This window comes from Pavona decussata, unplaced genomic scaffold, assembly GCF_977016875.1.
Source record: "Pavona decussata unplaced genomic scaffold, jaPavDecu1.1 SCAFFOLD_51, whole genome shotgun sequence".
Lineage (NCBI taxonomy): Eukaryota > Metazoa > Cnidaria > Anthozoa > Scleractinia > Agariciidae > Pavona > Pavona decussata.
In genome coordinates this window covers 6,742,501-6,763,917 of record NW_028145473.1, presented here as the reverse complement: position 1 = coordinate 6,763,917, position 21,417 = coordinate 6,742,501, and the positions used below count along the sequence as shown (strand labels likewise).

At 37.2% G+C, this 21,417-nt stretch overlaps 1 protein-coding gene across 1 annotated transcript; it reads left to right on the top strand.

Moving 5' to 3' along the window:
- The first annotated feature begins 126 nt into the window (after positions 1–126).
- Positions 127–21,030, top strand: LOC146481302 (solute carrier family 15 member 2-like). The gene is made up of 23 exons (XM_085108952.1): positions 127–276; positions 2,471–2,529; positions 3,204–3,294; positions 3,543–3,684; positions 4,324–4,413; positions 5,397–5,496; positions 6,685–6,775; positions 7,354–7,431; positions 7,886–7,968; positions 8,089–8,172; positions 8,723–8,812; positions 9,202–9,246; positions 9,530–9,565; positions 11,089–11,177; positions 11,774–11,855; positions 13,045–13,167; positions 14,408–14,569; positions 15,420–15,466; positions 16,094–16,213; positions 16,368–16,488; positions 17,253–17,384; positions 18,296–18,403; positions 18,953–21,030. Exons 1-23 carry the CDS (start codon positions 210–212, stop codon positions 19,127–19,129), a joined length of 2,217 nt encoding a protein of 738 aa, XP_084965078.1. The 5' UTR covers positions 127–209; the 3' UTR covers positions 19,130–21,030.
- The last annotated feature ends 387 nt before the right edge of the window (positions 21,031–21,417 follow it).

Below are 21,417 nucleotides of genomic sequence, written 5' to 3'. Positions count from 1 at the left end.
TCTCGACGGTTGTATCATATGCCATCTTAAGTTTTAAGCCTTAGATTTTAGGGTTTTTAACGGTTAATCGCGTGGAAGTATATGCAGAAATTCTTCGGCGGTGAGATGCCGCCACCATGAACCGACCGAATGTCCGTCAAGTGTTTTGGTTTGTAAATTTCGTTCGACATCCTTGTACCTGCTTTGCTGAGAGGTAGCCATTGATTGTGATGTCTTCCGCTATGTACAAACCTTTGAATGATACAGACACAGAGGAGGAACTGAAAAACGCCCAAGGTAATGTACGTAAGAACTTAATGGTTAAAGGAATCTCCAATTTTACTTCGCGTGTCAAGTACAAATGGCGCCGCTTTCAGGAAGAATTCGTTAAGTTCGACTTAATGTCTTCTATGTCAATGCTCACACTAGACGATTTCGTCAACAGATCAAAAGTTAGAATCAAGAACATTTATAAACTTGTACTCAGAAACAAATTACGGCCCTAAAAATACAGAATTTGATGTGTTGATCGACTTCGTTATGTTTTTTTCTAATTTGCTGCGATTTCAAATTCATGATCAAACTAGTTGTCGCCTAGCGAACAAAATGTTGATGTTGTTATCGTTGGATGTTAACAAAATACTACTCTTTTTCCCAAGACTAAACGAAATTGGTTCGATAAGACTTATATAATATATTGCTTTGCAAACGGCTCTGAATTCGAATTTTTGTCGTTCTTACGAGGTTAACAAATTTCCCCGTAGCCGGTGTGAAAATCACCTCTCATTGTATAAAAGAAGCTGGCCACCCAGACCAAAGCTTTTGATTTTTGTGTTGTTTGATCTTCCTATAAAATATGAAACCGTGTTTCTTTTCATACATTTGAAGTGAGGATTTCTTTTTTGACCTCAAAACAGGATGTACATGTATTGATTATGCGTTTCCAAAGACTGAAATAAACTCATTGTCAATTTGTCAGTGGTAGTGTACTAGAATCATGCTTCCCTGACGTTTTTTTGTAAGTGGGAATTAAAAGCAATATGTTCTTTAGAAAAGTATAATTTATGTAGAGCTGTGTTGGTTGTCAGACAAGTGCTTCATACACACTAACTTGTATTTTCTTGTATGTAGGATGAAAAGTCTGTTTTATATAAATTTCACAAAATGTAGTCCCATTTCATTTTACTATTTCCCAAGTTGTTTTATCTAGTACAACTGAAAAACAGTATTTTTTTCAGCGTGTAATCAATACTGTGAGCCACAAAGGATGACATTAGCAGCAGATGTTCATTAGATTATTCAGGCCCATTTGTACTGAAGCACAAAAAAATATAAATTTATGTGTGATGTGTCAAAGAATGTCAATTGGGGTATTGGATATTGTATTTTATCTAGACCCGACTACACTTTACACAGCATATATTATTCCTTCATTGGCCCTTTGATGTTATGTGTGGGTGTTTGATTGCATGATAAAAGGAAGTTAGAACAATATTAAATAAATTTTCTGTTTTTCAATATATAAACAAGTTGCACTATTGTTCAAGATTTTTTTGTCATTCAAGAAGAACATTTTTCCCTACACATGTACCAATATTCAGTTTAGAAATGTAGTATGATAATCATGTCTTTGGCACAAAAATGATTGTTGTTGTTACTTCTACTGTAACTTTCATACTGTGTAATTATCAATAATTGCACCTTGTGGGTGTAGGGAGAGATATTGCCTGTATTAACTTCCTCATTCATTACAAGTCTATATTGTTTCTCACCCAAAATAAATGTCTCTCTTGGATATATTGACCTCGTTATAAAACTGAAACTATATGTATCTTCCAAAATAGTACATTTACTTACCAAGTTGAGAAGGTTCCTTCAATTTGCATTTGAGAAATGCTGGGCACAAGTTATGAACAACATCATCACAAAATGATGCTTGAAACTCTGATTTACAACATTGCCCAGTCTAACATTCTTAATCCACAGAGTACATTAGCCAAAACATTTCCTCAAAAAGCTGCAGTGACATTTTTTTTTTCTTTTTTTTTTCTTTTTTTGAAAAAAATAATAGAAAAATTAAGAATTAAGACTTGTTATTGGATTGTACAGATCTATACATGTATTTGAGTACATGTATATGGTAAGCAGAAACACAAGAAAATACTGTCTTAATTTCATTGGTCACATTTGGAGTAATATTATTGTTAAGACCCATCATCAGCCTATCCCTCCCCCTCTATGTTATGTATTTATTTTTATTCATAGTTATTTATTCCCTATTTATTATTATAATCCCTTGTTATATCTTTTTGCTATTAAAAGCACTTCATGTGGTGTTTGATCTAGTTTTCACTATACTGACAGATGTAACAGTTCAGGTGCATTTCCGGGTTTCATTCTTTGATGTATTTTTTTTCTTTTACGATATTGTGTTAGTTGATATTTTGTCTTAAATTTAAATATGACGTGTACATGTACCTTTTTATGCCAGAAAATGAAGAGAAGGAAAATGAGGAAAAAAGACCAGAATCAAGACTTGACAAAATAAAGGTATAAAATTTAATGTACAATAAAAAAATAATAATATTAAACGCTGTGACCAACTATTAAGCTCAGTAACTGCAGGCTCAGTGTAATTTTTTATAGGCTAACATACTGGGAGCAGCTGCAAGGAAAATTGACCAACTTACAACTAGAGTACATGTTGCAGAAATCTGTTATTGTGAACCATTTTTTACTAAAGTTAATTGGTCATGTCCAGTAAATTTCTGTAGAAAATATTTCTGTGTCAATTACACTTACATGTAACTTAGTTTAATTATTCAGACTCAGTACCACTCACCCAGCCCCACCCCCACCCCCTTCCCCAATGCTGTACCTACTTCTACCTACTCTACCTTTTCGTTGTACATCAGGAGAAACAGAGTACTTGACAATTACATGTACATGTTCGGTGGTGCACGTTGGAAACACTGTTTGTGGCATAGTCTTGGGTAGTGAACAGATCCAATGATTGTTGAGTTAAATTGCCTGTATTGATGTATGATAAGATAAGATAAGATAAGATAAGATAAGATAAGATAAGATAAGATAAGATAAGATAAGAAATTTTTACAGATGGCCTATGTCACTATGTCAATAAGATTTTGCAACTTGCAAATATTATTTTTAATAATTAAAAGTAATTAAAAGTATTTTAAAGCTACTCTGATCTGTTATTTCAGAATGTATTTCACAAGACTGGCTATCCCAGCTCTGTGTGGTACATCCTTGGAAATGAGTTCTGTGAACGATTCTCCTATTATGGAATGCATGGTAAGTGTAAATTATAATTTTAATAAAAATTGATGAGCCATATATATTATATTATGATGGTTATCATTGGCAGGATTTCTACATGTACATGTACTAAGGATTAAACCACCTATTATAAGAATGTTCTGTTAAGTCAGTTCAACTCTTCAGCAAATTGCTTGTAACAAATCTTATTGTGTAATCAAATATGTGTATATGCATATTACTTTTAAATTATTTAAGTATTTTATTTATTTATTTTTGTGCAGCCATTCTTGTTATATACCTGACACAGATGTTGAAAATGGATGATGACTCCGCAACTGCAATCTATCATGCATTCAACATGCTGTGTTATTTCAGTCCTCTCTTTGGAGCGATGTTGGCTGACAGCCTGCTTGGGAAATATAAGTGAGTAACTTGAGACATTGTAATCTTTAAAATGTAACTGATCCAGTTAGGGTAACGAAAAGTTTCCCAGAAGGCTGTCACTGTCGTCAGCCCAGCCATGAGTCCCCACTGCACCCAAAGCACTGACCTGTCACACTGACAATGTCAATGGAGGAAAATAAATCCACCACTCTTTTATTACAGTGGGAGGGGTGGGGTGGTCAACCTGGTCCATTTTGGAGGGAGGGGGAGTGGAAGAATGAAGGAGAATTTGGTGCAGAAGGTAAAAAAGTCATTCAGATTTCCAGTCTCTGAAAAAAAAAATCTCTGCAAAAACTCTACTCCTGCGAATTTGTGATTAATGTACACGTGGGGTCTCAGGAACCTCTTTAGAAGCTCAAAGAACATCCTTCAGGCAAATGCTGTTGCTTCGTTCCAACATGCTGAACCTAATTACGATACAGGTTTATATTACAGCTGTACATGCATATACACTGTATTACTCATAAAATAATATTAGTGCCCAGTCGGTTGTTGAGTGACACAATCATGTAAAGCCATACATGCAATAATCATTTACTGTAGTAGAGTGTATGGAAATTAACTTTGTTCTTAGTATTTTGTAATTACTGATAGTATTAATGGTTAACATTTTTTCAGGACCATACTTTATGTTTCAATAATTTATGCCATTGGGAATGTCACAGTGGCCATCACGTCAATTCCAGCAGTCTTGGCAGAAGTAAAAACGTAAGTAAACTCAGTCAGTTTCTGAAACAGAATTTGTAGAAACGTAAAACCCTCACTATAGCTGCTCCATAGCATGTCTTATTACTACTAAAGTTATCTTCACTTGAGTGGCCAGGCATAAATGTTACATGTAAGTCTGTTGTTAATATAAAAGCCCTCATTTCTCAAACAAAAGGGAGCCATGCCTAGCCGAACCATACAGCCTGTACCTTTACCAAGGATGGTGCCTACTAATACCATTGAAGTATTTTTGCACGGTTTAGGACTAGGTAGGAAAAGCAGATCTTTGCAAGGCCTACTGGAATCCAAAAAGAAATTTGGGGGTAACAACACATTTTTTAGAGATAATTAAGTCACAATTATTCTCAAAAGCTGTAAAATACAAAGCAATGTTTTGCGTTAATCTTTTTCCAAATTGAAGCTTTATTATCTCTGAGTGAAAAATGCATGGTTGCCCCAAATTTTCATTTTGGATACCAAGAACACTTGCTGAGTTCTTCTTTCTCTGCTTAGTTTTAAACCACATAAAAATATCCCAGCCTGTATTTAGTAGGCACCACACATAGGAAACCTTAGTATCTCGAGATGTCCAGAATGTATGCACAGTAACAAAATTAGGCACCATTCTCAACACAACCCATAACTGATAAATCCCTACCACTACATCACAACCATGATTTCCACAAACAAGGTGACAAGACATTAACCCTGCAATATACATATACTATACAGTCAAAGTTATGGAGGGGGAGCATCCACCAACCCCCCCCCCCCCCCCCCACTTCCCCATAGCTTTCCAAGCCCCAGAAGAAGAAAAAGGCCCAGTGTACATGTAGATAGGGTTAATTACAACGTTACCATGAATTACCTATTGAAACAGAACATTAGTTCAAGGAAAAAAATCTGAGGGTTGGGTGGGCTGGGAATGCTGCTGTAGTAAATTCAAGTAGTTTAACACTGTACCATTTTCGTTGTTTTTCCAGGGTTGGTCCCATGATTGGATTGCTTTTGATAGCACTCGGCACAGGAGGGATCAAACCTTGTGTATCAGCATTTGGAGGGGATCAGTTTACTGCTAGCCAGGTGAGTGATTAGTCCAAGAAATCATTAACTCTCTTCCATACACCCTGTACATGTATATACTTTGAATCTGCTATACATGTAGATAAAAATTTACGTCCAACAAATAACCTCAAAACTGTGTATTTCTTAGCGTCCCTCGCAGACGTTCTTAGGGGTTCGTCACGCGTTCCTGCCCCACGAACGTCTGCTGAAACGAACAGCCACTTCCGTTCGTCAGCAAATTGCCTTTGTCTGAACAGACCAATCAGCATTGACTCATTATGACAAGTAAAGCCAATCACATACTGCGAAACAACAGAAATCATCACCCATGGAGATATTTTCGCTTCCGGACATGCATATAGTTTATACAATTGAAATTTTTCCTTCCACAACATCCTGCATTTTCTTCAGTGATTTTACTGAGAGTGGCGGCAAGAATTCCAAGATTTGCCAATTTGTCTACCTGGTCTTTCATAAGATTTACAATCAGCGAAACCACAACAACAATGTGACCAGCAGCTTCAAGAATTGAATTGTAAACAAACAATAGAGCTTGATAAATAAGTGACTTTCCGTAACCAGTTGGAAGGTTTCGAACACATCAGTTTTCTTCTGCACAAATTGCACTATGACTTCTCTTTGATACGCATTCAACTCCCTTATGCCAAACGTTTGGCACACATGACCAAAAACCACATTTACAGTAAGTCCGCCATCCTGTCTAGGGTAATATTTTTAATATCAAACACGAGTTTACCCAAAGTTGGGAAACGGCTCCTGATTGGTCTGCAGCCGACGAACAGACAGAAGTGGCTGTTCGTTTCAGCAGACGTTCGTGGGGCAGGAACGCGTGACGAACACCTAAGAATGTCTACGTGGGACACCATGTATTTCTTGGACACTAAATTTTTTATTATTTTTTTCTTTATCATGAGCAGTCACGCATTCACTGTATTATATTATTGCAATTAGTTTAGTTTATGTATAATTAGCATTTTCATTGTTTTTGTTTGTATAGATCTAATGCACGTCGCATAACTTGATTTACCAGTTTCCCTTGATGCACTGTATCACATGTATATTTTTATGTACATTGACACTTTTAAATTTGGGTTGGGATAGATTTCACTTCAAGAAACAGTTCAAACTTAATTGTTAAACAAGTCTTTTAACACTTATTTATTATTGTTCTTCTTTCAACTGCAGGAACACCTTCTTCAAAGCTACTTTTCCATTTTCTACTTTGCCATCAACCTAGGTAGCCTTTTATCCATGATTGTCACACCAATTTTAAGAGGTATGTTTTCAAATTTGACAGCTGGTTTATAACTGTCCTTACACTATAACTTGTCTTGATGTGGCAAACTATTATTAATAACTTTCACATGTACAGCTGTAGTTTTGTTGTTGATCATAACTATTTTTTTTTTATATCATTATTAAATCAGTGGATACTGCAAATGCCACAACACTTGGAAACCTTTTTTTTTCTTTTTCTTTTTCTTAGGTTACCAATTAGCAACAATACAATGTATAACCTGTTAAAAAGGCCCTAACTTCAGCAACTTTAAAACTACTGTATGTTTAACTTACAGCATAGGAATTGTGTAACTCCAATTAAAGACAACTCACCTGGCCAGGGTGACTGCACCTTTGGTATTTAAGGTCACCAGAAGTATTACAGCAACAACAATGAAAATAATGTCAAAATTATTCCTTTCACCTAGCTGTGCAACTTAATGAGTAATCTGCCAGCATGTTTCATGTTTCTCTTTACAGTTTTGATTCTCTTGCTTTAAAACTCTATTGAAAACATTTTCTGATTTAAATAAATCAGTTTTCTTGTAACTTACAGCATGTACATGTATGTTTCAGGTGATGTGTCCTGCTTCGGTCATGATTGTTATATGTTAGCGTTTGGTGTTCCAGCTCTATTAATGATTTTATCAATAGGTAAGTGCATTGTTTTTGCGGTCCGTGATCACTACTGAGTTTGTGTGGAGACATGGAGTTGTAGTCTGTGGTTTAATAAGTGCAGTTAATTATGTTCAATCAAGAGGTCTTTGCTTAATCCAGGAGCATTAATGGGTACCTTTGAACTGTGTCGCAAACCTGACAAACATGCTTGGGGTAATCCCGTGAGGGATTTAAGCATTTTATTTGGGCTGGTGGTGAATTTAATATTAAGCACTTGCTCCTTAGTTGCTTCATCCATGCTACTTAAAAAAGCCAGGTTAATTTTAATAAGTATGTTATTGTTTTATTTGTCACGTACTTTTCTGCATGCATGCATTCATTCATTCATTGTGATGATGATGATGATGATGATGATGATGATGATTATTATTATTATTATTATTATTATTTTCTTTCAAAATATTTGTTAACTCCGCTTGTTTTCGTCTAGCTTTATTTGTCTGTGGGCGAAACAAGTACAAGAAAGTTCCTCCAGAAGGAAATATTGTTCTTCTTGTTGGATGTGCTGTTGGGGTTTGTACAATTTACAGTTATGCAATGCAATTGTTTTGTTTTGTATGGCAGAGCAGGTGCCATGAACATTAATTTGTTCAATTTACTGTAGAGTGACATTGTCTCTTGCTTTGATCTTAGAATGCCATTAAAAAGAATATTAAAAATTGTGGCTCGGGTGAAAAGAAAGAACACTGGATGGATTATGCAAAGGACGACTATGGTGTAAGTTTCATTATTTTATAGATTAAACAGGAAATCAGTGTCATGATTTTTAATCTATTGTCAATGTGAGTTCCTAAAGGCTAACCTGGGATAATGCAATTAACTGGGGAAGAGTGGTACATTTTGTGAAGAGGATAAAAATGTGGGGATTATAGTTTTGGATGTACTATACACTGTATAATTATGTACTACATGTATATAATAAATTATTTATTAATACTTGCATCCAAAACTGTCTCCTCTGAAATCTCAGTGCAAACTAGAACCGAGCTACATGTATATCATTTCATAAGTTGTATATGATAATTACATAATAGTTTTTTACATGGTATATCTTGGCGAGTACAAAACAGCCCTATCTTTAGTACACAGTTGTGGATTTCTCTATTTTTCTATAAAAACCTCAGAAAACCATCACAAATTAACTTAAAATGTAAACATTTTGATGAAAAACTTAAAACTTTTCATACTGACCTGTACATTTCAACTGTGGGAGTTTCGCAGTCAGTTGCAACGGGTTGTTAATGTTTGTTGTGGTTTTGTTCCTCAGTCTCACATGGTGGAAGACATCAAGGCATTGTTCAAAGTTCTTTTTATGTTTCTTCCACTTCCTGTGTTCTGGACGTTATTTGATCAACAGGTAAGAATCATAATTTTGGCAAGTTTTAATTTCTTTTGAATGGGAATGTAAAATCGGTTGAAGTACTTCCTGAGGCTACGCGCATAATAGTATTTGCTTGTGACTGACCTCAAGTAACTGAATACTTGCCGTTAATTCAACATTAAGTGACTGAGTGTTTAACCTCTTGAGAAAACCTTAGGAATGTCTTGCATGGGTCTACATGTAGGAGAGCTGTCTGCTCAGAGAATTGATAAAAATTGTTTTACTTGAACATTGTATGTACAGTAGTTGGTGACAATTTCATCATCATCAAAATTTACATGTGCCTTAAAAGGTAAACTATAGAGCTAACAGTCATTTATGTGTAATTTCATTAACTCTTGCAAACTTTGTTTTGTTTACTTTAGGGTTCACGTTGGACACTTCAAGCTGAAGAAATGGATGGTGACATTGTAAGTGCCATGCATGATTGTCAGAAAACTGAAATCAGACACAGTATTTGTTCAATTATTAATAAAATTATTGCATGCTGATGGTGGCAAATAAACTGTACGGAGACTCCTTCATTTCATATTACTTTTAATTAAATAAGCTTAACTTCGATTACCGTAAATTGTTTGCATTATAATATTATTTTCAGTCCGAATCTAGTCTTTTTGCCTATTGATACATGTCATTACATGTGTATGCAATTATAAATAAAAAGTTAAATTCACATGTTTTTTCTTATTTTAGGGGGCATTTGGAACATTAAAACCAGACCAAGTCCAGGTTTGTCTTTGTTTGAACGATTCTGTAATAGCAGAGGTCGCAGGTTGACACTGATTTTTGAATGGAAATTCTGAAACTCATTAACCATTCATGAATATAGAACAAAGGAAATCACTACCCTGAAGGAGGTTTGGAGAAGTATTCTTAATTACAGTGTATCATAAAATTTGTTGAATTTTTGCTTCGAATTTCTCCAATAATAATATTTGTGGTTTGAGAAGCTTCATGTATTTCTCAAACTCACTAATAATTCAAAAGCCAAAGACAAAGGAAATCATGCACCGTGACGTGTTTGGATCTGAAAAACTCTTCATTGTTGCATCCTTAATTTCTCCTTCAAAATCAGTTTGTTTGAGAAGTTACAATATCAAAAACCTCGAAGTTCGTCAAAAATACTCCACTACGCATCGTATTTTCAACTCTCTTCTCGGTGTTTGATATGTGATGAAACACTGTGTCTCGTGTTTGATATATTACATAAAACACTCGAAAGGGTGGCTCATCAGATTTCCAAACACCTCTAAGTTGGTTAAAAAGAAAAAAGCTTGGCTGCCTGCACAACTTTTTTTCAACCCACGTTTCGGTGTTTGGATATTGCATGAAACACTCTTCCTTGTGTTTGACATATTACATCAAAGGCCAGTGGAATTCCTAAGCTTTCCCGTGCCAACTTGTCTTAATTAAAAACCAAGACATTTAAGACTGGTTTCCATATGATCGCGGATCGCAGATCGCAGATCGCAATAAGGTCTGCGATCGTCTGCGATCCTGCGATCGTGATCGCAGACGATCGCAGAAGATAGAACCATGTTCTATCTAAAGGCTGGTTTCCATATGATCGCGGATCGCAGATCGCAATAAGGTCTGCGATCGTCTGCGATCATATGGAAACTACTTCTGCGATCGTCTGCGATCCTGCGATCGTGATCGCAGACGATCGCAGAAGATAGAACCATGTTCTATCTCCTGCGATCGTCTGCGATCAATTGCGATTGTTTGCGATCTGCGATCCGCGATCATATGGAAACCAGCCTTTAGATAGAACATGGTTCTATCTTCTGCGATCACGATCGCAGGATCGCAGACGATCGCAGAAGTAGTTTCCATATGATCGCAGACGATCGCAGACCTTATTGCGATCTGCGATCTGCGATCATATGGAAACCAGCCGTTAGTTGTGCCTTCGCTATCTTTACCCACGATTTAATGAATACCAACGTGAACTCCACCGGGCAAAGGAAGACTTGAGCAAATTCTGCCGTGGGGGATGGGAGGGTAGTAATATTCGTTTTTGCTCTATGCTGTAGAAGCATAAGTTAAATGCCGGATTCTTACAAGCAGATGAGAAACCGTCATCATAAAACTACCTCTGATCGTATTAAATCTTTAATGACTTTCTAGTCTGTTTCCTTGTTATAAAGTTACAGAGTTTCTGTAATAGCTGAACTTCTTGTTTCTCGTTGCTGTCTTACAATGTAGTAATGGTTGGGTTTTTTTTTTTTGTTGTTTCTGTTCTCTTTCAGGCGCTAAACCCAGTTTTTATTTTGATAATGATTCCTATCTTTGAGACCGTGATTTACCCTCTGATGAAAAAATGCAATTTGCTTGTAAGGTAAGCATCGTTTGATGGTGTGGTTTTTGTACTCAGTGTTGTAAGTTAAATCCTATTGTTTTGTGCCGTTCTTGTTAACGACACCGTCCTACATCTTAAAGGCTCTAACAAGTGTGATTGTATATTACAAACTCACAATATGACCAGCTCCCAGTTGGCTTGATAGCTCAGTTGGTAGAGCACTGCACCGGCATCGCGGAGGTCATGACTTCGAATCCCGTTCAAGCCTGTTTTTTCAGGCTTTCTTTTAACAACTGCTTTTAAAAGTTGCGTAAATAACTGCGAGGGTCTCTCTTCTATTTAGTTGTTAAGTTTTAGCTTAAGTAGTTTTAGTTAAATGATTAGTTCACAGGTGCCTGGGTTAGGGTTTCACAGTATTTTTCTTGTTGGTTTGAGGCATAAGGTTTGAAATGAGGCGAAAGTTCTTAAATCATATTCAGCCATAGATTCAGTCCAACTGGAATAAAGGAAAAACTGGGTTCTATTTGGTAACCTTGGCCGGAAACAATCAGTAAATACATGTGGGCAAAAATGTTCAATTATCAAGAATAACATTCTGTTACAGTGATACCGGACTTTTTTTTCTTTTTACTCAGACCTCTACAGCGCATGTGTGCAGGGATGCTGCTGGCAGCATGTTCGTTTATAATGGCGGCCTTTATCCAGATAGCAATTCAAGTGAGTGTTGCTTGACTATGACTTGTGCTGAATTTGGGGACACCTGGGGACACTTCTTAAAAACATAGCTTGGAAACGTTTAAAGCTTGGAACTGTTTTGGGGATCACTGCTACCTGAACAAATTTGGTTTAAAATATTGAGGGGCCTGAATAAATTTGGTTTAAAATATTGAGGGGCCACACTACAACAAGAGTTCCCAGCTCCGAAATTTCGATCTTCCATGGAATCGCAGACCAACGTCGTGTGTAAAATTCCCTGTACAAATTGTTCGTGGTGTTACATTGGGGAAACCGGCAGAGCTTTCAATGCCCGAAAAAAAGAACGTTTGAGGAATACCAAAACTGCGGCCAAAGGTTCTAGAATTGCTAATCACGCCTGGTCCAACAACCATGTCATTGATTTTGAAAACGCGTCAATTATTGACAAAGGCACTTTCAGAACCAGAAAAACATAAGAAGCGTGGCATACCAAAGTGACACCTAACGCAGATAACAATTCTTGCCCGTTACCTGGACAATACAACATTCTTTTTAACAAACATTCATAACTATTTACATTTTTATTATTTCGCATTTCACATTTTTTGTTTAAAATTTTTTTCTCAGCGCTTTCTCATCACTCATTTTACCCGTCGAAGACTGCAGTTCGGGCAGTCGAAAGCTCGTAGTTTTTTAATTATTTTAGCCAGAGATCGCTTTTTTAAATTTTAACTAAATTTGGTTTAGTTGAGCTGTTGCTGCCGCGATCGCAGCGAGCTCGCGACAAGATTAACTGACGTTTTATCTGCCAGTATGGTAGTGCGATCTTGTGGAAATCTCTGATACCAAAACTCAACAGTTTCAATATCTGCTCAATTGCTGCGCGATCCCTTTTATGTAGCCAAAGGTGCTAGTAATCTCTGTACACGTTTTGACACCATCGCTGTTTTGCCATAGCCGCAAAAGAAACGGTTTCTTATTATATCTAAAAATGAATTCTGTAGTTCAGTACATGTAATAGTTATTGAACAATCTTTGAGACTGAAGCACACTTTAGTGACTCTGTGCCTTTAGAAGAAAACATGTTTTAAGCTGTATTTGTAAACGTTCATGTAACTCATCGCTTTGTAGCCCTTGTTCATGTGTTTTGTCAAAGAATGAGTGAAATTGAATTCAAGCCAATCAATGTTTGCTTGGTGTTGTTTCACAGAGAAGCCGCATTGCAGTGGATGAGCCCCCCAACGCTTTTGCCAATCTTCGAATCATTAACGCAGCCAATTGTCCCATCAATGTATTTGGTATTGGGCTGAACGCCGAGGTACCAGTGATGGAGGTATGAAAATCACAATTGTGTTTATGTTTAACTTTTACTTTCACTACGTGTGACATGAGCCATTCAGCAAATGAGGAAGGTTGGATTTGAAATACATTGCGACTCTTAAAGTCTAAATCGGTTTTTACTGAAATCGTAACTTTACCTTTGTCACTGATACACACAAAAAATAGCCAGTAATTAGTGTCTACATCAGAACCAGCTATGCATAAGCTGATTAATTTATTTTATTTTTCATTTTTTTTTTTTCTGTTCTTTACTTTGAAAACGGAGATCTTTTAACATTCTCGCAAAGTTTCCCATTCACACTTAAGCGTTTTCCTTCGTTTTGATGTTTTACTTGTAAACCAGTTGAGAATACTATTGTTGTCTTTTTCGGTCTTTTGTTCCTTTACATGTGAACGTAGAGCCAAATTCTGTAAAAATCTCTTTGTTTCGGCTCGTTTCTGGGACACACATTGAAACGATAAACCACCATTTAAAAAAAAAATACTTAAATGGACAAAGTAGGGTATTTTCTTAAACTGTACTGCCGCTTCGATGAGAAGTGAAAATGAATATTTGGTCGTATTGATTGAGTTGATAAGGTAAGTTTCGAACCTAAACAAGAGCCGTCGTTCCGAGTGCTATCCCTTCCTCAGAGGGTATCTGACAAAGGATTAGCGCTCGAAATGTCAGCTGTTGTATGTCTCACCGTATCGACTCGGCTGATAATACCAAACTTCCCAGGTAAAAATGCTCACTTTGACAGCGTTTCGAGAATTTTCTGCTTTCAGTTTGTTTTTATCGGAACTTCTTTCATTGTTAAACTAACTTACTAAATAACTAACTAACTTTTATTTACCCTCGGCAGTGTTTATAGCACAAGTGCTAGTGGGGCCGAGCATTAAACTTCACAAAGAAATCATTTAAATTGAAAATAACATGGCTAAAAATCCCAACTGGCAGGAGGCAGACCAGCTGGCTATTTACAAGCGCGGCCGAGGAGTTGAACTTGGGGCTACCGAGAAACAACTCCAGCTAGTGGTCAGAGCGGGACTTGAACCCTGGGACCACCGGATTTCAAGTCCGGCGCCCTAACCACCCGACCACGCGAAAGTTTAGGCGAAATGTTTAACCATATAAAATATCCCCGTTCTCTATTAGAAGCAACCGTACACATATGCATGCAAACTGGCTATTATTACCCTCGACTTTCAAATGTTGTGCTGACGCACATTTTATCCCGTTTCCTTTCCAGGCTTCACAATATTTCCATGTTCCCGTTACGCTGAATAACATAAACGTCCAAACTGTTAACTGTCCGACCAACCTCACCAAGTCATTCTCTGTCGCTATCACAGAGAAAGGAGCGTCTTCTTTTGTTGTTGGAATGGAAAAGGGTTTGCTGATCGGCGACAATGTAAGTTGATGCAAATTTTAGTTGAGAAAGATAACTCAGAGTACTTATCGCCATCTGTGGAGAGATTGGAAGAGAAGTAGGATATAGTAACAAGATAACAACTTTTTTGGTGGACACATACTCCGTTTTCCCATCCATAATTTGGATCAATTATTTGGTCATTTCATCAGTCAATCAATCAATCAATCAGTTGTCAGTTAGTTAAGTGATCCATCACACAATCAAGCAGCTAGTCAAACAATTACTCAATCTGTTTGTCAATCAGCTATTTAATCAATTAATTTTACTCCGTTTGTCAATCCGTCTGCCCATTAAATCAATAATTTGGTCAGTTCATCAGTCAATCAAGCGATCAGTTGTCAGTTAGTTAAGTGATCTATCACTCGATCAAACAGCTAGTCAATCAATCAGTCAATATCGCTGGCAATCAGCTATTAATTAATCAATCAAAAATCAATCAGCTATCCAATTATCATCGAGTCATCAATTATCTATAAATCAATCAATCAATTAGTCAACCAGACGTGAACTAGTCATTCATTTTCCCAGAGATGTGCGACTGGGCGATCGATTCTTTATCTACTTTGGATATGTACTGTGATAATAAATAAACGAATTCATTTTCGATAAACAATTTAAAATAAAAAACAAGCGATAATAATGTCGCCAATGTTTCCATGTCCATTTTTGTCTTTTTGTCTTCATTTTAATTTTGAGCCCAAACATTGGTCCCTTCTAATATGAAAGATGAGATTTTATTACATGCCGGCGGCAATGCAGTAATTTATTTTCTTGGTAATTATTTTAATTTTGTCCTTTTTGCCTGTTTGTTTTTTTGTTTTTTGTTCAGTTTAAGGATATTGTTGAGACACTTAACGGAGGAGTTGCAAAAGTCAGGTGAGAAACTTAAAATAACAATATTTTGTTGGTAATTTGTTGGACATTCAGAGAGGATTCTGAAATTTCTTCTGAAATGTTGTGAACCCCTTGCGGAATATGGGGGCCCAAGACAAAACCTCTTTTTCTACGATAGTCTGACCGACTATCTTAGCTATCCTCTGACTCGGTGGTACCCTTGTCTAAGTGTTCATGTAGTACGCATGTTTCTCATGCTAAGTTCCTTTGTTGATATCTGTACAAGGTTCGCCATTCACAAATCTGAACTTAAGCATTTGTGGTCAAAATTTTGTGCTATATTTGAAGCATCAGAGCTTTAGTGTCATGTTTGCGGAAAACTCGAACAGGAGAAAAAACTGCGTGATCCCAGTGTGCTAGTTGTGAACTGAAAGCCGTCACTTTCGACCTCAGTACACCAGCAGTCGGATTCCTTTCTTTGTTATGCCTAGCGCCCACTAGTCTGCTATACCTCAGCGTCCGAGCAAGTAATCAAAAGGTCATAGGGTTCGACTGCCTTTCCAAGAGCTCGTATTTTCTTCTTCCGAGTATGCCCGTGTCAGTCTGATAAAAACGTATTTCTCGAGTCAAAGATTGTTAATATCTGGTATTTGTAAATAAATCTTTCAGGTTTTTCTACACGGGCGGTGATGTAGCGCCTTCAGTAGACATCAAACTCAACAAAACTTTATCATACGATGCAGTTGGGACACTCAAAAATACCGACTACAAGAAACTCCTAGCAAAGAAGTAAGTGAAAGAAAACTGCAGACATGAACGTTGACGGCATCCATGCACTACTCTATGCAGGACTTTTGAATGGCTTACGGACTTGACTGAGTGACTATCTGGTTGGTTGGCTGACTAACGGACTGACTTTTTTTTTTCGTTATATTGTTTACAGGTATTCAGTGAAGATCATGTCAGCAGGTACGGACAAGAAGCTGTTGGATCAAAAGCTTTACTTCCCTAATGGTGGCGTTTTCACAGTAGTGATTCAACCAAATCCAGACAACAAAGACAAGGTTTGATTTTCGTTTCAACGTCTTCTAATTTCCTTGTGTGTTCATTATGCAACCGCCTAAGGTTTGTTCACTTACGGATTGTCAGTAAACTCTAACATGAACATGGATAAAGAAGCAGTTAAACTTTGCAATTGGCGCAGGATTACTACATTACTGCTGTTATTGCATTTGGGTTAAAACAATAACCGACCTCAACAGCACAAAGACCAAGATTCGAAAAAACGATCGTTAGTTGGCAAATCCAACAGTACAACCACTTTTAACCCTATCTAGCCCTTAGCCCACGGCAAGTTTCAACGTGAAAAAAATTTTTTTTTTCTTTCAGAACATGGTAGATCCTTACAGTACTTCTGTTTTTAGTTCATATTAGTGTTCTTTTATTGGTTTTTATTACTTTGCGTTCAATTTTGGCGCTTTCCTGAAGTTTTGCGGAAATCCAGAAATCCAGAAATCCAAGATGGCCTCCTTTTGGCAATCATGACGTAATAACCACATCATATGAAACAATCACCTTTCGTTGGGGACCTCAAAGCACATATCTTTGGGCGTGCTATCTGTCCTCCAAGTCTCATTCTCATAGCTTGTACAGCGTATACTTGGGAAGTTATGGAGGAGAGGGCGGCGCCCCCACCCCCCCCCCCCCCCCCCCCACAGAAGACTAAAAGAAGCCCCTTCTAGATAGGGTTAAGAGAACACAACATAACACAGCTGTGTCTGTTACGTGGAAAATAGGTTTGTTTATATTTTTTCTGTTTGTTTTGTAGCTGCTCATTAAGAAGTACACTGATGTACGACCAAAATCAATCTCCATGCTGTGGCAGATACCTCAGTATGTCACCATCACTGCCGGAGAAGTTCTGTTCTCCATAACAGGACTGGAATTCGCTTATTCCCAGGTTCGTACTCCAGTTTACTCATTTCTTTATTTTGAGCCGCTCTTCCCGATTTTCTGAATGGATCGTGTCAAGGACGGTGCCTTCTACAAGGCTGCTACCTAACAGAAGCGCGGTAGTCTGGGACAGTTACAGGAGTTACAGGAGCACCTACATCGTAAAGCCGCCGCTACACGTTGAAACTTTTAGCTGAAACTTGTATGCAACGGCGCTGCGAAACAAGTTTCAGCAGGCGTTGCACCGTGTAACATGGTCAGTTTCGTGAAACTTTGTCGAACTTCCGTTGCGAGACAAGTTTCGCGAAAAGTAGAACCGCTTTCTACTTCTGCAACGGCACGCAACGGTCGCAGTGGTGGAAAGACAAGAGTTTCACCGTGTAACACCACTTCGTGAAACTGGTCTCGTTCGCCGTTGCACACAAGTTTCAGCTAAAAGCTTCAACGTGTAACGGTGGCTTAACACTTCACTTAAGTTCTCGTCTTTTAACCTTGTGGGCTCCTTGAAATTTTTATAAGGCAACAGCCTTGTCCTAATACAGAAGTATGTTTAGGCAGTTTCTGACTACTTGGAAAAAGTAGATTTTATAAAGGGCTATTGAAATCCAAAAAAAAAAAAAAAAATTGCGGGAACCGTGCATTTTTTCCAGCGGTAAATGAGCAACAATAATTCTAAAGAGCTTTAAAGTACACAATAACGTATGGCATTTTTTCTAAATTAAAACTTCATCTCTGAAAAATGCGTGGTTAACCCGAATTTTCTTTTTGAATTCCAATAGCCATTGCCACAATCATCTCTTTTCTGCAAAATAAACCTAACGGAATATGCATTGTCTGCTGTATAAAGTAGTTGAAATTCACAATGTATACTCATACTCGAACATTTTCCTGACTTTTTGTAATGCTTGTCATTCCCAGGCTCCTGTCAGCATGAAGTCGTGTATCATGGCAGGCTGGCTGATGACCGTGTCTGTTGGAAATGCTATAGTTGTGGTATTTGCTGAGGCACGACTCACAGACAACATGGTAAGAATATGTGCATTGCGTGACGTTTGGTTGCGGTGTGCTTGACGTAAAAACACTTGCTAACATTTCTTTTAATTGAATCTGTACAAGCTGGTACCGCGTCAACTGCATAAAGCTATGTCAGCTGATAGTGAAGAACGACGAATTACTTGTCAGTTTGCTGAAAACTTGGCGGTAATTCTTGAAAATGAGACCTCAGCTCTTTGGTAATATTGGAAAGTGTCAAATATCATATATTTGAATTGCAAGTAAAAGATTTAATTACATTAAGTACATCACAGTTTTGTACGCAAATTGATGAGATCCGAGAACAAGGCCAGTTGGAATTTTTCTGGGTCTTTTTACGCGGCTACTCAAGTTGCATTCATATCTAACATTGTGGAAGATTGTCGCATGGGCAACTTTTCACAAGACAAACAAATAATTTGTTTGTCTTGAGAAAATGTATTTGCAGCAGTGTCAAAAACATGATATCAGAAGGACCCATCTAAGGTAAACGCAAAAGGGCTTCTGTGTTCTTAATTAGATTTTTGTTTCTTTGCGTTTTAGGCAAACGAGTTTTTCTTCTTCGCCGGCCTGTTGGCACTGGTGATGATTGTATTTATGATCATGTCTTACTTTTACAAGTACGCCTACTACTCTGTGAATGGCGAAGTCAGTGAGGGTGTTCCTCTTCAAGAAGCAAAGAAGGACAATGAAGACGAAACAGGAACCAAGAAACAATAACGACTTGATATTTGCACTATCTGTTATTACATTTGAGCCTGCAGTCACAACAGGGCAGCAACAGGGCATGGAAACGAGGCGAATCAGTCAGTGAACTATTGGCCTCGTTTCCGTGCTAATGATCGCGGGAAATGTAAATTCTTGCACGCCCTGCTATTGATAATTGTCTTTCGCTTCGTTATTTCAGCTCATTTGTTTCGTTTTCAAGCCCATTCCATGTTCTTAAATTTTGGACAAAAAGTGATGCAACGTATAGCAAAAAGTCTGGAACGATACCCGTGTATCTTTTTCTTATCTGCTTGTTATTTCACTTGTTTTATCATAATGAGAGAGCTTGGGATGAATTATTCTCATGCATCTTGCGTTATTTTTTAATGACGTCGCTGTATTAGTAAATGGTAGCCTGGAACGACAGCGATGACGACGCAAACAAGAGCTTCACTTCAAAATATAATTTTATCTCATTTGGACTACTTCGCGATTATTCCGCCAACTCGTTCAGTCGGCACAATATGGCCGAATATGACTGAACTGTCAGGAACGGCGATTAGTTTAAGAAAAAGTTTACTGTCGCATCCTTGCGTTCTACATAGAACTCGAAATTCGGCCATTTCATGTTTGTTTTGCAGAAGAAGACGAAATTATTGCACGACAATTTACGACGCACAAACAGAGCTCATTGAACATTTTTGTTTTGTGCCTTCTCGTTTCCTTTGTTGTATTGTATTTAATTGTATCTTTTCGTTTCAACTCCTTTTTATTTTTGAGTATCAGATAATTCAAATTCAACAGGGAATAGAGACCACAGAATATTATCGATGATGGAAGAGTATTTTAAAGAACTTGTCAAATAAACTAACTTAAGAAAAATAAGTGTAATGTCGCCACATCTTAAAAGTGGATTGCGTACGCAGTTTTAACTCGTTGGATTGATTCCAACGGCTCAAAACAATTTTAAAGGTCTGCCTAACAATAATTTAAAAATATATTTTCGTATTAATTTCTGCTTCTAAAGAAGTTTTGAGAGCGGTTAAAAGTAATTATTCCATAAAAAGGGGTTATTTATATGTCAGCATTCTTTTTAACACGAAGTCGCCCTTGAAAAGGGAGCCTCTCGGGGAAGACGTATTAATGTATTTGTCACGAGCTAACAGTGTTTGTTGCAATTATTTTAATTCACAACTTTTCTCAAGTATTTTTGGTGTAAAGTAAACGGCAGACCTCCACTCGTAAATCCGTTGGTGTTATCAATAGGAAGATCTCAGTCCTTTTTATAGTGTCTTCGTGTTTAAATTGATTTAGTTTTCATTTTACCGAGGAAAGCAGAAAACCATGGACTCTAGTGGGAATAGAAGCTACCAATCGTATTCGAGATCAAACCAGAGAAATTGTGGATTAAAGACGTTAGAGTGAAACTAACTGTAAACTTGGAAGGTCTGACATGTTTACAAGAGAGAATTTTGGCATCTGATGGGAATTTCCAAGAGGGAGTGTAACAAAGTTTTAATATCCAAAGTGGTTTGATTAAAGTAGAACAGCGAATTTAATATACACTTTGAGCAGTGAAATTAATTATACGTTAGCTTGAAACAATTTTGTGTTCTTCAAAAGTCCTTAGCTTTTGTTTGGCTAACACTGAATGAACCAACAAAAGGAGAGCCACGAAACAGCTTGGCTTTTTCAATTCCAATTCCCATCATTTGAACAGCCTTAGTGTCCATGTATTTCTGATTCACGATACGTCGTTAATAAATTCAGTTTGATCTTCAGTGTTAAGTTTTTTATTTTACTTTTACTTTTGCCTTGAAGAAAATGGGAAGTAATTTTAATCAGACTTTATGAAAGGTAGAAAATGTAAAATGTAGAAAACTATCAAGCATTCATTAAAGCTGTAATCTACAGTAATCCGGAGCAAGTGGCCCAAGTGTTTCTCAAAGAATTGAATAAAACTGTGGTGTAAGTGATCCTCGTCGGGTAAAAAAGCAAAACTGTTTTCTTTGACGTCCGCAAAATGGGGCAATGACGTCAAATGACTGGGAAATTACATCATTGGTTCTGTACAGTCGCCATATTGGATTTCTCGATTTCTCCCGAACGTCAAGAAATCCCCCAAATTCACTTAACAAAACTTTATCGAAAAGGAAAAATCCAAATTTCGAAAAACGCGTTCGTCCAAACTTTGTTGCCATGGACTCAGTCGCGTGAATAACGAAATGCCATACCCAATCTTTCCCAGGTAAATTTTAGGAAAAGTTGCAAAGTTAACGGGACTTTGCTTTAATCTTAGA

Bases quoted from the DNA above. Each gene is read 5' to 3' on its own strand.
- LOC146481302 (XM_085108952.1), top strand. From the start codon at position 210: ATGTCTTCCGCTATGTACAAACCTTTGAATGATACAGACACAGAGGAG. The intron at 13,168-14,407 runs GTATGAAAATCA...TTTCCTTTCCAG, and splicing joins CCGAGGTACCAGTGATGGAG to GCTTCACAATATTTCCATGT. The intron at 14,570-15,419 runs GTAAGTTGATGC...TTTTTTGTTCAG, and splicing joins GTTTGCTGATCGGCGACAAT to TTTAAGGATATTGTTGAGAC.